Here is a 14,505-nt window from a genome sequence, read left to right on the forward strand (position 1 = left end):
AATACTGCGTTTATTTTACTCCAAGTAACATCCAATTACTCTTAAGATAGATGAACAATAGGAATAGCCCATACGCACGTCGCAATACGCATGATCAACACGCAAAGGATTCTGGTTGGAAACCGAGTCCAAGCAAAGGGTGCGTTCGTTTAGCTTCCCTGGGTCGACTCCGGTCTGCCCCCGGTGCGTTCGAATAGCTTTGACGTCATTCCAGGGGCTCACCCGGGTCAGCCCCCAGTGCCCTGCTTGTGGAGTAGGTCACTTGGAGGCTGGCCCCAGGTGCATGATGTCACTACGAGAGCGGTGAGTGATCGTTCGTTAAGCTCTTGTCAGGGGCTCACCCGAGTGAGCACCGCAGGGTAAACACAGGGAAGCTAACGAACGCACCTGTAGCCAGTCAATCAAGGCGTGCTGATTTTGAAACAATGCAGTACAAAACTATTGTAGCACCTGCCATTACAACTAAAGCATGGCATCTGACTAACTTGGAAGCTTGGTGTTTCTATAGACCTTTTTATCGCAATGTCACAGCCTAAGTTTTTGCCAACCCAGGTTGGAAAACTATGGTAAGCCATGAATGCAAATCAAAACCAGATGGCCATGGTTGGTAAAAATGTTACACAACTATTCAAAAAATGTGTTGAATTTGTTGGAAACATAGAAATGAATCTTGGAAGTGGTTTTTTAGTTAATTGAAAGCTAACATGATTAAATGTTTTGCTAACATTCCACTAACTATGACAACCAGCACAATCAACATTGGATCTTTAGGTCTATAGCATCTGAAATAGTTACATGTTAACTATTGACCCATTTCACCCGACGTCATCATCAGAAAATCTTGAATGCGCCACACTGGTGGGCAATGTCACTGTGCATTTTCATATATATATAACTCTGAGCTGTGCGTTATGCATTGAAGTGCTCATTTTAGGCGACGCGGCGTTAATACACGTAAACCCCACCACCATGGTGAGCGTGGCATCGGTCACCGCGTGTGACGCGTATGCAAGGGGTCAATAGTCCATCATGTGTCAATCTTGGCATCTTGTATACATTTTAAAGTGGTTCCCAAGATGTACTGATGTGTAATTCTAACATGGCGCTTGTGCATATGGGCTACTGATTAGGGACAACAAGTAAACAGGTGGTAGTAAACAAGTAAACAAGTAGTTCAGTATCTTCAAAATGACACATATATTCAACAAGAAGTTATACGTATAAAGTCATTCTGAAGTTTGTGAATTTTGTAAGCTGCAATAAATCTGAGATATAAAAAATATAATTGTTATAACCTTTTTAACATCTATATCTTACAACTAGAAACTGAGAAGAAAAAAGTTACTAAAGATCTGAGGTAAAATTACATCTTTCCAGAACCTGTACACATTCCGATAAATCCAACCCAAACCCAACTCTTCCTCAAATGGCAATCAAGTTGCGCAAAATGTTTTAACTTGTACAGCCACAGAGATAAACATCTTTCAACCTCTTCAACTTTTATCATACAGTTTCAGGTCATTTCCAACTCCATGTTGCTTTTTGATATAATTTTCTTCTTTTTTAGAGCATTTTTATATTTGCCCATTGAATGAATTCAACCATTTTAACACAGCGCATTTCATGCAAGCTTTATGATAAAGTTGTCAAGTAAATTTGTTTACTTATAAATATGTCAATAGCGATATGGGTAAAACCAAAATGAATATTCATTCTTTATCACCGATGCAAATTTCCACCTATTAAAGCAATATTCTTGGCAGTCATCTTCAAGATGTTCTTCAAACTAGAACTCATGGCACATTTTTAAACAAAAGCAAAATATTTTCAGTCAAAACACTGAAACACAAAATGATTTTCTTTTTGCAAAATTGTAAATTAATATAAAAACAACTAATCCATCTTAAAAGTTATAAAGCTATGAATATTAATGCACATGCTTCTATTTCAAATAAATTTATTAACCAAGCTTTTTTAAAGACAAAAATCATACTTGTAAAACCAAATTTCACTTAGTGAAGCTGCCCATTCACTTTCAATATTATGCAGTGTACAAAGAAGAATATTCAAATGTGATAAGAGCTCCGAGTGTTGTGCGCATTGATATTGAACTGTTATCAAAAGTTGTCAAGACAGAGGCATACACTGCAAAAACTGGGGTGTTAAAATTGATATCGCTTAATGCCACATATAGATAGCAGGAAAAAAAATTTGAATTTACACCAAAGGGTTTTTAAATAACACCAATGTTTCTACCAACACACTTACATTGTGTTATTTTAACATCTTTATAATTTGTTATTTTAACATCTTTATAATGTTAATGTTGATTCTCTGTGCGGTATCTTGATGTGACAACATCCATGGTATCTATTTTAACACCCCAGTTTCTTTTTATAGTATGATTGACTCAAAAGTTATGGTCAACCCTTGCTTATAAAAAGAGCCCGTTATAAATCCACTGTTCTAGGTTGTGCTTATATAGAGTACAATCTTAAGTACTCAATCTCATTTCTGCTTTGTGTTTTTTTTGTTTTACTGTTCTCATTAGAGGTAGTCATTACATGGTGTTACCGCAAACCTATCCATTATTATAACAAAGTTACTGTTACAAAGAGGTGCCCAGTCCAGGCTATTTTTTTCTAATGAGAGTCGACTTGACTTCGAAACGAGGGGAGCTCTTCAAAAAGAGCTGGGGAATCGAACTGTAATTGCTTCTGTACATGTATGCTGAAAGCATAATAAGAACTACAACTTATTGGCTATTGGCTATTATCGGCTATGTGACACAGCAACCAAAAATATTTCTAATAAAACTTCAAAACTATTTTAAATATATTCTTCTAGAAATAAAATTTACATACTCTTTTTCCAAACTACTTTCGTGCGAAGATTCTAAACACAAACTTAAAAAGATGAACTACCAGCATTCAACTACATTTCAGGGATTCTCAAGATAAATCTAATAACTTAGAAATTGTGGAGATAAAACAAATGTACTGTACCATATGGTACTTTAAACAAAATATTCACAGCAAACAAAACTTAAATACATATTCAACAATTGCAGCTCAGCTTACTAACAAAATAGCCTTTAAGGTGAATGTAGAAAAAGCAAAAAAAACAAAATGCATAATTTATAATTTAACCATGATAATATTTGATTTTTTTTTGGTTCTAATTTGATTGTTTCAAAAACCAACAAAAGTTGATGCAGCATTCGCACAAATCATAAAACATTTTAGACCTTTTAAAACAAAAACGGCTCAAAAGTAGAAGTCAAAGTATCTGTTTAACAGCACCATACATAAAATTGAAATGTACTTTGCAGGAGAGAAAAAAAAAAGGGTAAGGTTACCACATCTCATGTTGTAATTAGCACTCGTCTTTGATTGATTCCTCAAACGAAGTTCACACTTCATGAAGAAACATATTGTGACGCAAATAATAACACCACTTCTTGCGAGATTCATAAAGAAACCTTCCACTAATTCCGTCAAGTTATTCTAAAATCAGTTTCATCAATATCGTTTTAGATTGAAGTCGAGGCCGAGAAAGTAATAGTGAACTTATTCAGTCAAGAACGAAGGGAAAAACAACTGAATATCAGCTCTTCACTGTCTAATCATCTTTCTTGGCAATAAGGACTGACTATTCCCAGACCAATGAAGCTCCTAAACCCTTCAATAAAAAATAAACAACCATCATTGCTCAATTTCACCAATTCCTTCCAAGTCATTTATCAATCTTTCCGCACGTCAACTTCACTATTCCAAGGTTCTCCTTTTCAAACAGAATAAAACTCTTTCATGATGTGTTGCTTGGGAACCAGGTTGCCGTAGCAACCACACTGCCAGCCAAGTATCTAGGTAACGAGATATTTAGAACCTCTGGCTATAAATAAAAACACAATCGGGTGTTGATTTTGGGATCAAAAGAAATGGCAGTAGTTGACGGTGGTGTAAATTGAATCACAGAGTCTATTATAGTCTACTTCCTGATTGATTGTGGCGTTGTGTTCGAGCTCACTCCCGGAGTGCTCTCTTTGTCCGTTAACAACACCGCTAAGATGACCAGATAGGTCAATCTTATTTGACTGAACGTTCTCTTGACCGATATCCGTTTCCATTCTAGAACTTTGATCGTGCTCATACTCCATCGGTCTTAAATCGTGCAAAGAGACAATCTCACTTGCCTGTAATGTCCTAGGGGTGGTTTCTTGTGGGCGGGGTAGTAGGTTCATGCAAGAAGGAGTGGGCGTGTCTTGGGTGCCATTGCTGCAGTTGGGATGATGTGGGGCGGGGCAATCTACAGATAAACCGTTGTGAGATGGAGAATCTGTAAGAAGAGCCAATAAAGTCGTGTGATGAGAATGTTGTGTTGTAAGGCTAGATCTTACGTAGCATTCTAACATTTATGAAAGTGTTTGTTATGTACAGGGATCATTTCATCCAGGCACAAGCTTGATTTAGCTAGAGTGGAAAAACAAATCAATTAATATAGTTATATGAAAATGAAAGGTGCATGAGATGAGGTGCCTGAGAGTACAGGTATGATCCTTAGGATTAGTCAATACAAGGAGGAGCACACAGCCAATGTCATTTGTTACAGGAAATGACCTGACATTTGCTAGTTACCTCAGTTAGGCCATGGTTAGGCCAAGTGCAATGATAAAAAAGTTGTAAACAGAGGTAGTGGGATGAAAATCTCAACATTTCACGCGAGGGGAACTCCAACTGCAGCAATGTATACTGACACAATTACAACTCCCTTCAGATGATTGAATGTTGCAAAAAGAAAGAGAGAGGGAGACTTTCCATCTTTAGGGATCATGAAGAAAACCATGGCAATTTTGAACCCTGTGCAGCAGAAGTACCACTGACCATTAGCCTTTTGTCAAGGCTTTCATTGCTTGGACAGCTCCGTAGAGTCGCAGTCCCAAGCGACTGGAAGGGGAGACCACACACACGAGAGGCAAAGCCACGAGGGCCTTTTTCAATTTGTTTGCGGTTTCTTATGTGTTTCTTTAAATCTTGACATTTGCTACCTTAGGCATGCAACTGTAACTTCACCAAAAAACAAGGAAATTACCAAATGTCAATGCTGTTTTTAAATTTTGAATGGTAAAACCAAGATTTAAAAAAGCGGAAATCAACTGATCCGAGGAAAATTTGCATGCCTGCTACCTAGAAGGGTAGTCTAAGTCCAAACCAATCAGAAGCGAAAGGGGTAAGCGGGTCAGCATACATTAATGCAAGCTTCATACTCTATGAATAATTCATCAAAAAACCGCAAAACAAGTTATCAAAGGCCCTCGTGTCTTTGCCACTTGTGTGGGTGGTCTCCTGTTCCAGTCACTTAGGACCGCAGCTCTACGAAGCTGTCCAAGCCACGAAAGGCCTTGACAAAAAGGCTACTGACCATTGGCCCAAGTACACACCTGACACTTGCAATAAAACATGTGATCGTTGACTCTGACAACCATTGACTTGATGACCATTGAGTTGACTATGATGACCATTGAGTTGACTATGATGACCATTAAGTTGACTATGATGACCATTAAGTTGACTATGATGACCATTGAGTTGACTATGATGACCATTGACTCCGATGACCATTGACTCTGCTGACCATTGATCAGACAAGGCTGATCCTCCGATCCTCTTAGAGGTAATGTCCCATAAGAGCTCGACACTTCGCAGATTTCAGCTGCTTGGGAATGTGACAATGAGTGAGATAGTCCCCTGATTCTGACCTCGCTTGACCTTTGCTAGGACCACTTCTAGCCACATTAGGAGGATCCAAAGACCCCTGCTGACCAATATAAGACTGTTGACCATTGCAAGATTGGCTAGGTTGATGGCTAATGTTGGCTTCTTGACCATTACTGAGTTGTTGATCCATGCAAGACTGCTGGCCGTTGTGAGACTGTTGACCATTGCTACCATTGTGGGACTGTTGACCATTGCTACCATGGTGGAACTGTTGACCATTGTATGGCTGTTGTTGACCATTGCGGGACTGTTCACCAAATCCTAGTTGTTGACCAACACACAGTTCTTGACCAGAGCGGGATACTTGACCAAAGCTTGACTGTTGACCACTACTCCAGGACTCTTGACCACAGGGGGCTTTGTAACTTTCTTCAACAGAGCCGAGATTCATTTCCATGTCTGGTGGCAAAGGCGATGTGATAAAAATTTAAAGATAAAAATTAGGATTTGATGCACGAAAACAAACTTTCCTCATATTATGGGTCTTATTATGTGTCTTTGTGGGAGTGTCGTGGCTGAGTGGTTAAGACCACCAAATTCAACCTCTAGTGTTTCTGATCAGCAGAGTGTGGGTTCGAATCCCCAGCCGTGACACTTGTGTCCTTAAGGAGGCACATAACCATTGCTTCGTCCTTCGGATGGGACATAAAGCCGTTGGTCCCGTGTGTTGTGTAAACGCATGTAAAATAACCCAGTTATTATCGAAAAGAGAAGGGGTTCGCCCCGGTGTTCCTGGCTGGATTGGCAGCATATTGCGCCACAGCACCTTGTAAACCAATACATGGTGCTTAAAGATTAGGTCGTATATCTCAAAATTCGCCCCACTCCTTGCAGTAATAATACCTGGCGCTTTGTATCCTTTGGCAAAAGGCGCGTTATAAATACGGTTATTATTATTCGAAAAGTATCCACCTTAACATTTGATAATTAATTTTACTGACATTCAATACTGTGTACTCGTCCTGCTACCTTGAAAGAGTATTGCAACTCGTCTAAGCATGTCTTTATAAACGTTACTTTCTGTGAACTTCTCTCCAATTGCCCAACAGTTTGCCCTTACAAAACAAAGGGCATCCTGTGCTAACGATCAAATTCTCTTTAAGGTTATGTATAGGGGCAGAGAGGATACCCAAAAGGCAAGGAGGCGATAAACTGTACTACTTATATAAAGTACATCCCCTGAAGCAACTTCATAAAGGTAGAATACAAATCTCTCGACTCTCTTACTTAAAATTCACACCATTTCTAACAAGGCTGTGCTAAAGAGTAAATTTAAGGCAGTATATTTTCTTTAAGTTTCATTGTTACCTGAATCAATGTATAGTTTTTTTAAAACAATTATTTAATCTAATAAGGTTTGTAGTAAGTAATATACATGTAGTAAACTACATAAACTTCTTTGAAAATAAAACAAGGCTTCTGAAGATGAAGATGATTTTTAAAGACGCTGGACACCTTTGGTTATTGTCAAAGACTAGTCTTCCCACTTGGTGTATCTCAACATATATCCACAAAATGACAAACCTGTGAAAATTTGAGCTCAATTGGTTGTCAAAGTTGCGAGATAATAATGAAGGAAAAATGTTATGTGCTTTCAGATGCTTGGTTTCAGGACCTAAATATCTAATTTTGAGGTCTCAAAATCAAATTCAAATATTTTTGTGGAAAATGACTTCTTTCTTGAAAACTACGATGCTTCAGAAGGAGCCGTTTCTCACATTGATTTATACTATCAACAGCTCTCCATTGCTTGTTACCACGTAAGTTTTGATGCTAACAGTTACTTTGAGTAATTACAGTACTTCTGTGAACAGTACTTCTCCTCTCCGTTTTTCTGTGTAAGATTTAGGCCATTTTAAATAGTAATGTAACGTTTTACTCCAAATTTTTAAATTTGTAACTGTTCATGTAATTCTGCTGCTGGCAGCGAATTGAACAGATTTTTAATAAACCATTGAAAGAAATAAATGAATTACCAATAGTGTCCAGTGGCTTTAAGGTTTGCCCTTAACAATTTCAGTGACTAGCCAGCAAAACCAGTTGTCTTGTTATTTCAGTAATCCAGCAGCTTGTTTCCTATTCCATATTTCGAACACTGAACTTTCAGCTGAAACACTTGGAGAACATTTTTACTGGTCTTGTGTTTTTTTAACTGGCATTTAACCAGCTACGTAACCACTGATTTTGTGCTCATGAGTTGAGACTGTAGTTGAGTTGAACCAACACCTGTTCTTTTCAGAACTACCACAACTCTCAAGAGAAAACTACGTATAATATGCTTCTGCAGACCTTACAAATTCAACTTCCACCATGCAAAGTTTCAAATCCTACTTTACAAGTATTAATTTCATAATTTGTATTCATCATTATGTTTAAATAGTCCATACATAATATCTCACAAATCTCAGCCAAACGCCATCATTTATTACATAAGGAAGATACACTTTAAGTTCAAGGGACATCAATGTTTTTTTTTTTTTCACTCAGCGTTTCAACAACACCAACACTTGTTTTTGGTTAGTGCCAAACTTCTTCATTTATCAGTTAATCACAGAGTATTTGGCTGTCAGAGCTGGTGTGCCAAGAGTCGACACAAATGTCTCCTATTGTCATTTAATAACAAGTGTTTATTATCACTCAATAAAATTTGTTTTATTTTCTCAGCTCCCTGGGGAGCATACATATAACCACTTCCCTCACACAGGTACCCATTTATACCTCTGGGTGAGGCGAAGCAATTATGGTAAATCACAGTGGTTAAGACCAATAGGACACAGGTGTCATGATCGTAGCTTCGGACACACGACCTGGGCCCAATTTACAGAAGCATGGAATTATGTGCTTACGGCAAGCTTACTGGGCCCTGATAACTAACCCACCAACACTTGTATTCAATACGCACCCCTCAACCATGACAACCTACGTACAATGATGACCTACATGTATAAAGCTACAATATATGACTAGAGTACACTCCTTTTATTAACCAACCAGAGATCATAGGTTTGAACAAGCACTTTTGTTCCGTCATGCAGGCTAAAACAAAATTATTGCATATAGATTGAGATACATGTAAATGTAAGATGAAACAACTTGACAACGTTTGGGCACTAGATGGCAGCAGCAGACACACCAGGGCTTGATTTCACAAACTGGTCTGGAAATTACAGACTTGTGGCACAGCGAACATTGAAGTCCAGTGAGATGAGAAGATGTCCATCACCACATTGGATTGTCACAGGTGACTTCCTGCAGTGCATCCAAGTATAAGACCTTGGCATTCCTCAATCATGCTTTGTTTTTGAAAGGTCAAAGGCACCAAGGCCCTTTCTCCTTGGTTAAAGGCACCCTATGAGGAAATTTTAATGTCTGGAGCATTTCCAGGGCATGAAGGCATTGGCCAGGGGGCATGGAGGAAATCACCTTCATTGCCTCCATAAAGTATCAGGCCTGCATCATCCTTAAGTCAGTATCGACGTCCAAGTATTCAGTGAAACCAAACTGATGCATTTTGCATCAAATGTTTAAAAAAACAATGGATATCGCCACCCATCCTCAAGCGAAGACGCATTTGCCGTGTCAGCCGTTGAACATTTTCCCTCCATTTGATGATCTTCCTCTTTTCCGTCTCTTGAATCTTTCCCATTGTTTATGTCTTCCATTTCTATGGCAACGCTATCCTCAATGTCCATTTTATCAGCTGCGGAGGTTGCTACCAACTCTTTCATTGGGGTTATATCCTTCGGAACAGTCCATCGGCGAGCTTGTTTGGATTAAAAGTCAAGTATAAAGGCTGTTTGACTTTCTTTTTTTAAAGGTTTCAATGACACAACATGCACCATACCGAAACGTGTCGCACAGCAAACTCGGATTGTTATAAAGAACAAACACGCAAGCAGAAAAAAGGGAAAAAGGGTGAACAAAATGGAGCTACGTAATTGTTGCATTTAAAACTGCAAGTAACTGAGACAATTAGTAATCAGTAGCCTCCATTTTTCAAATAAAAGTAAACAAGTTTTAAGCTGAGGAAATTAAATTAAGAAAGCATGTCAGTGAGCAAAGAGAGAGTTCATGAAAGTTTGGTTTACTTTGCACTAAGAGATTTTCCAGAGTTCCGTTCAAACGTATTACGGGCAGATACACGTGGACACAATGCTACAACACTAAAAGGTTTGGGTAAATATGATAAGTGTATACACCCAAACTAAACAGTACACTCCTATCAAGTCTGCCATACCTCGAAAAGGCTTATTGCATTGCATACATAAAGCAAAAACAAACAAACAAAACTTAGTTTACTCAGCCTCAGATCAAATTCACGGCAATAAGAAAATAAAACCATTTAGAATGCCCTAATAGGTTACACACAGTAGGGCCTTTAAAACCAATCAAAGGAAAAAACACCCAGTACAAAACATTCAGAGGCGTTTGTTTTGAACAATTTTCAATTCAAAACTTCCAAAATCAGGTTCAGAATGCCCACCAGTTTAAACAATATTCTGGAAAAAAAACTTTTTTCCAGGGATTGAACGATCATTTTGGGCATACAAGTCTGCAGTGTAGTTAAAAAAGCACCAAGGCGACACATTTTTGGCCTCAGGCGCTTCTGTTGCCTCTATGAATAAAAGAGGATAGGGTAAGCAGCTCCTGGCCTCATTCTTAAAGAGGCTTAGTCGTAATAATAGTGGCTTCTTATGGCCCTCGTATCACTCATTCAGTGACGCTCAAAGCACTTCAACATTCAGTATTTTCCAGCAAGGTATTGTAGAGCAACGTTTTGAGGTTTGAGACTACTCCTTCACCATGTTAGAGTGTACGATGTGCTGTGGCGCAATATGCAGCCAGTTAAACCAGGGCGGATCCCTTCTCTTTTCAATAAGGGCACTTGGGGGTTCTTTTACTTGCACTGCACAACACACAGGACCAGCGGTTTTATGTCCCACCAAAAGGATACAGCATTAATGGTTATTCGTTAAGTGCCTTGCTTAAGGACACAAGTACTGTATCTTTTTGCCAAAGGGTCTGGTTTACCACAAAGTACAATACAACATTATTACCCAAAACCATCATTCGAAATTAACATTTTACAGTGAAGTTAGGGGTACATTGAAGTACTTATGGGTACAATAACATACTTAGGGGTACATTAAAGACTTAAAAAGTCTCAAACATGCAAGAAAAATCTTGGAACCTTACTCTCTGTTCCGTTCAGGTCTTCTTGAAACGCAGATGCACCATTTTCCGTCCTGGCCTTTTTCAAGTCCCCATTGGTACTATCCTCTGTGCCTCGTTTCCTACCTAGATGACCGGATGAGAACCCATTAGTGGAGCGTGGGACACCATCTACCTGCTGGATGTAATGGGCGCATAGCTCGTGGCTACAGGATAAGGCAAGATCCTTTGGCAGATGTCCATTGTTGTTAGTTGTTCTATTGAGTGAATAACAAAAATTTGTTAGATACTTTAACTGTAATTATAATATTACAAATTTTGCTTCAGTGAAATTTTCAGGTTTTCTTTTGATGAACTTTGTCAGATAACAATAACAGTGACCAGATGTCGCCTGAACTGGTTTGGCCAGGTTATCCGAATGCCAGCCTACAGGCTACCCAACGCCAGCGAGGACGCCCACCATTGCGCTGGAAGGCGCAAATTCAGGACGATGCCAACATTCCATTTCATGAGGCAGAGCATTTTAGCTAGAAATAGACATGAAAGGGGACGATTTTCCAAGGAGGCCAAGGGACACCCAGTTCTAAGCATCTAAGTAAGTAAGCAAAAACTTGTTAGCATAAAAATGCCTTTTCAATAGAAATCCTTTTCTGTAAAGGAGTTCTGGTGTTAATTAAGACGGGATACTTAGGCTGCGTTCGAATTGGTAGCTACAGATACAGCTACAGCTACATTTCCACATCATTATGCCTGGAAGTGTAGAAGGCCTCTAGCAACACATTTTAGTGATAGCTACGTTCGTAGCCGTAGCTCAGCTGTAGTTGCCGATCCGGATCCGGCCTTAAAAATACCCACTGGTTGTTTGCAGTTCAGCCACGTTTATAAGCTAAAACCATGAGAAAGTAGCTGTCATGGTTTGTATGACAGCCTTTATGACATGCCTGGAATAACACAGAGTACAAGACCTCTTGGTTGCCCCTGGTCTTGGCCTTGGTGCCCCTTCAAAAGTTTCAAACGGAATATGACCTTGCCCAATCAATGATGAAATCCATGCCTGTCATGGTCAACATTGCCCAAAAAACACTTAATCTGGAAAACTTGCCAAAGAACAGGTTTTTTTGTTCTTGCATGAAATTAAAGAGTCTATGGCACACTTTCAATCAAAAGAAAAATACAGCTCTTTAAAATGAGACGTTACCTGAAAATTGCCCCATTAGCTTTGAGTATCCCGAGGCATTCTATGCCCCCACACCTGGCTGCTTTGTGAGTTGGTGTTTCACCAAGGTAATCCTGAAACAATAGATAATTAAGACACAATAGTCAATTGTTTGTAGTGGTAATAATCATAAAACAATAACAAATATATACAACACTAACCTTACTTTAAAATAACCTCAAGCACTTCAAATTTATAACTTCACCTAAGACTAGACTAGAATACAAAAATATTAGTACAAACAACTTAAAACAAGTCGCCTATAACCTAAATCAAAGCATAAATTCAATAGTAGGCCTATCAAAGAATGACGTAAAGTGATACCAATTTTTATAGTACATAGAACATTACAAAAGCAAAGTAAGCTTAAATATATATTTCAAATATCTAAAACTACAGTGAAAAGTGAAGTAAGCACAATTATATATTTCAAGAAAAATTACTAAAATTTAAAAACTGTAGTGAAAGTGGAGGGCATGAAACAATTATACACTTTATGTTTGAACTTTGACCCAGCAGTGGGGATGACACACTTGATTGATCATAGGAGATAAATCACCATCACCACAAAACCATCACCGATCTCTCTGCACCTGTACCTACTTGATGACTACAAAAGACTAATCGTTCAAAAGTGTAACAAATGGTTTGGAATTATACAAGGGGAGTAAGATCACTAATCAAGGACATCCCCACCCCAAGAGACACGATGACAGACTGAAAAAGATAACGCTATAACGGAATCTGCTCTCATTCAGTGTGTCACTGCAACATCATAAAATACATAAACAATGACAGAGGTATGTAGGGGAAGTTGTCAATTCATGGGATTAAAAAAAGTATGCACACTGCACAGAATACACACGTCTATGCCAGGCAAGTGTGAATGCTGATATCATCATGAGTAATCACACAAGAACAGGGCCAAATTTAATAGAAAAAGCACAAAAAGTAGCTAAGCATAACACAATCAAGCTTACCAGCCAAGTTACCATGTTACAAGTACAACTTGAGACCGATTGGGCCTCTATGAGATTGGGCCTTGGAGTGTTACGCAATAAGAAAGCACAAGGTTTTAAACACTGAAAAAGATGTGTCACTTAAATGTAAACAGGAGACAGAAATGGCATTCAAAAGTAGATGACAACAAGAAAACAAGAAAATAATGATCAGTTAGTTCTGTGAACAGCAACTCCATAAAAATCAACAAGCCATTGTCTTTGATAAACAATCTCTGAATCATCAGACAAATAAGTCAGAATTATAGTGAATGTTTACAAGAAATAAATGGGGATATTTATCAAAAGTGGAAGCAGTGTAGAAGTGATGACAGCGTCCTACGCACTGATCCTGTTTACAATTTTGGGAGCAAAAACGTACACAAAATTATTTACCTCCATTCCAAAATGGCAAAAATGGTTAGCGATCGCATACATTCCATGTCTTGTCAATAACAGTCAACATAGTCCCCTGCTGTTCTCCTTACCTGTGCGTTTACACTGGCCCCTGATCGGATTAACCACATCAGGCAATGGGGCTGATTACCAAAAGCAGCAACATGAGCTGGAGTTTGATGGAAACGTTGGGTTGCAACATCAAAGTTCACCCCAGCAGTGACCAGCAACTGCAAACATCCCAACTGTTGGAGAAAAAAACAAAAAACGAAAAACCTTTAATATGGAACAAACAATAACATGAAGCAACAAAGCTGTGATTAGTTAACCCGGTGTGACAGACTCAGAGCTCAGGCATACTCAGAGCTCCGGATTACCAAATACGGTAGTATTACGTCATGCCATGCCTGCGCACACCAAGCGAAAGTAGTCGATTTTAATGCATGCAGTGCCGAGTCGACCGACTGTTTTGCTCTACACTCGCAGCTGTCATGGCGGTGCCCACAAGTAAATCGTGTGGTGAAGAACCTGGAGGAATTACAAAGAAGGTTCTTCCGAAAGCCAGAAGAGGGTTTTGGGTTGCCTGTTGAAAAAGCACTCGTACGATAACAAAACAGATCTCGAAGATTTATACGCTCGGTAGGGGGAGGTATCGTATAGCAGAGCACAGAGCCGCAATACACAGCTCTGGCAGTGCACCGGAGACTCACGCCCGCAAGGACAGCATGCTATGTCATCCCGGAGAGCTTGGCAGGCCAGAGATCTGAAATGCCGGGTGACGTCACCCGGAGCTCTGAGTACGCTATGTCTCACTGACCCTCATTTATTCATACTTTCATTCAGTTTCACTTTATGAAAAGTTTCCGTATAGCGTCACTTTTTCATTTGATATGAAATAATAGACCTAATTACCTCAAACTCAGTGGGATATATCCCTTTTTGTTAA

The 14,505-nt window shown here is 39.0% G+C and overlaps 1 protein-coding gene across 3 annotated transcripts in view; it reads right to left on the bottom strand.

Moving 5' to 3' along the window:
• Window positions 1–285: 285 nt before the first annotated feature.
• The window catches only part of LOC117293439 (ankyrin repeat domain-containing protein 10-like), a 16,995-nt gene continuing 2,775 nt past the window's right edge, over window positions 286–14,505 (bottom strand). Inside the window, exons 2-5 of one of the 3 annotated variants that reach the window (XM_033775773.1) lie at window positions 13,652–13,804; window positions 12,148–12,239; window positions 10,974–11,206; window positions 286–4,338 (exon numbers count right to left, since the gene is read on the bottom strand). In XM_033775773.1, the coding sequence (XP_033631664.1) occupies window positions 3,932–4,338; window positions 10,974–11,206; window positions 12,148–12,239; window positions 13,652–13,804 (885 nt within the window). In that variant the 3' untranslated portion in view covers window positions 286–3,931. Of the gene's footprint in view, window positions 4,339–5,100; window positions 6,177–8,642; window positions 9,541–10,973; window positions 11,207–12,147; window positions 12,240–13,651; window positions 13,805–14,505 lie in introns of those variants that run through there. The other 2 variants (XM_033775772.1, XM_033775774.1) reach the window with 2 other exon arrangements.

This window comes from Asterias rubens, chromosome 8 (genome assembly GCF_902459465.1).
Source record: "Asterias rubens chromosome 8, eAstRub1.3, whole genome shotgun sequence".
Classification (NCBI taxonomy): domain Eukaryota; kingdom Metazoa; phylum Echinodermata; class Asteroidea; order Forcipulatida; family Asteriidae; genus Asterias; species Asterias rubens.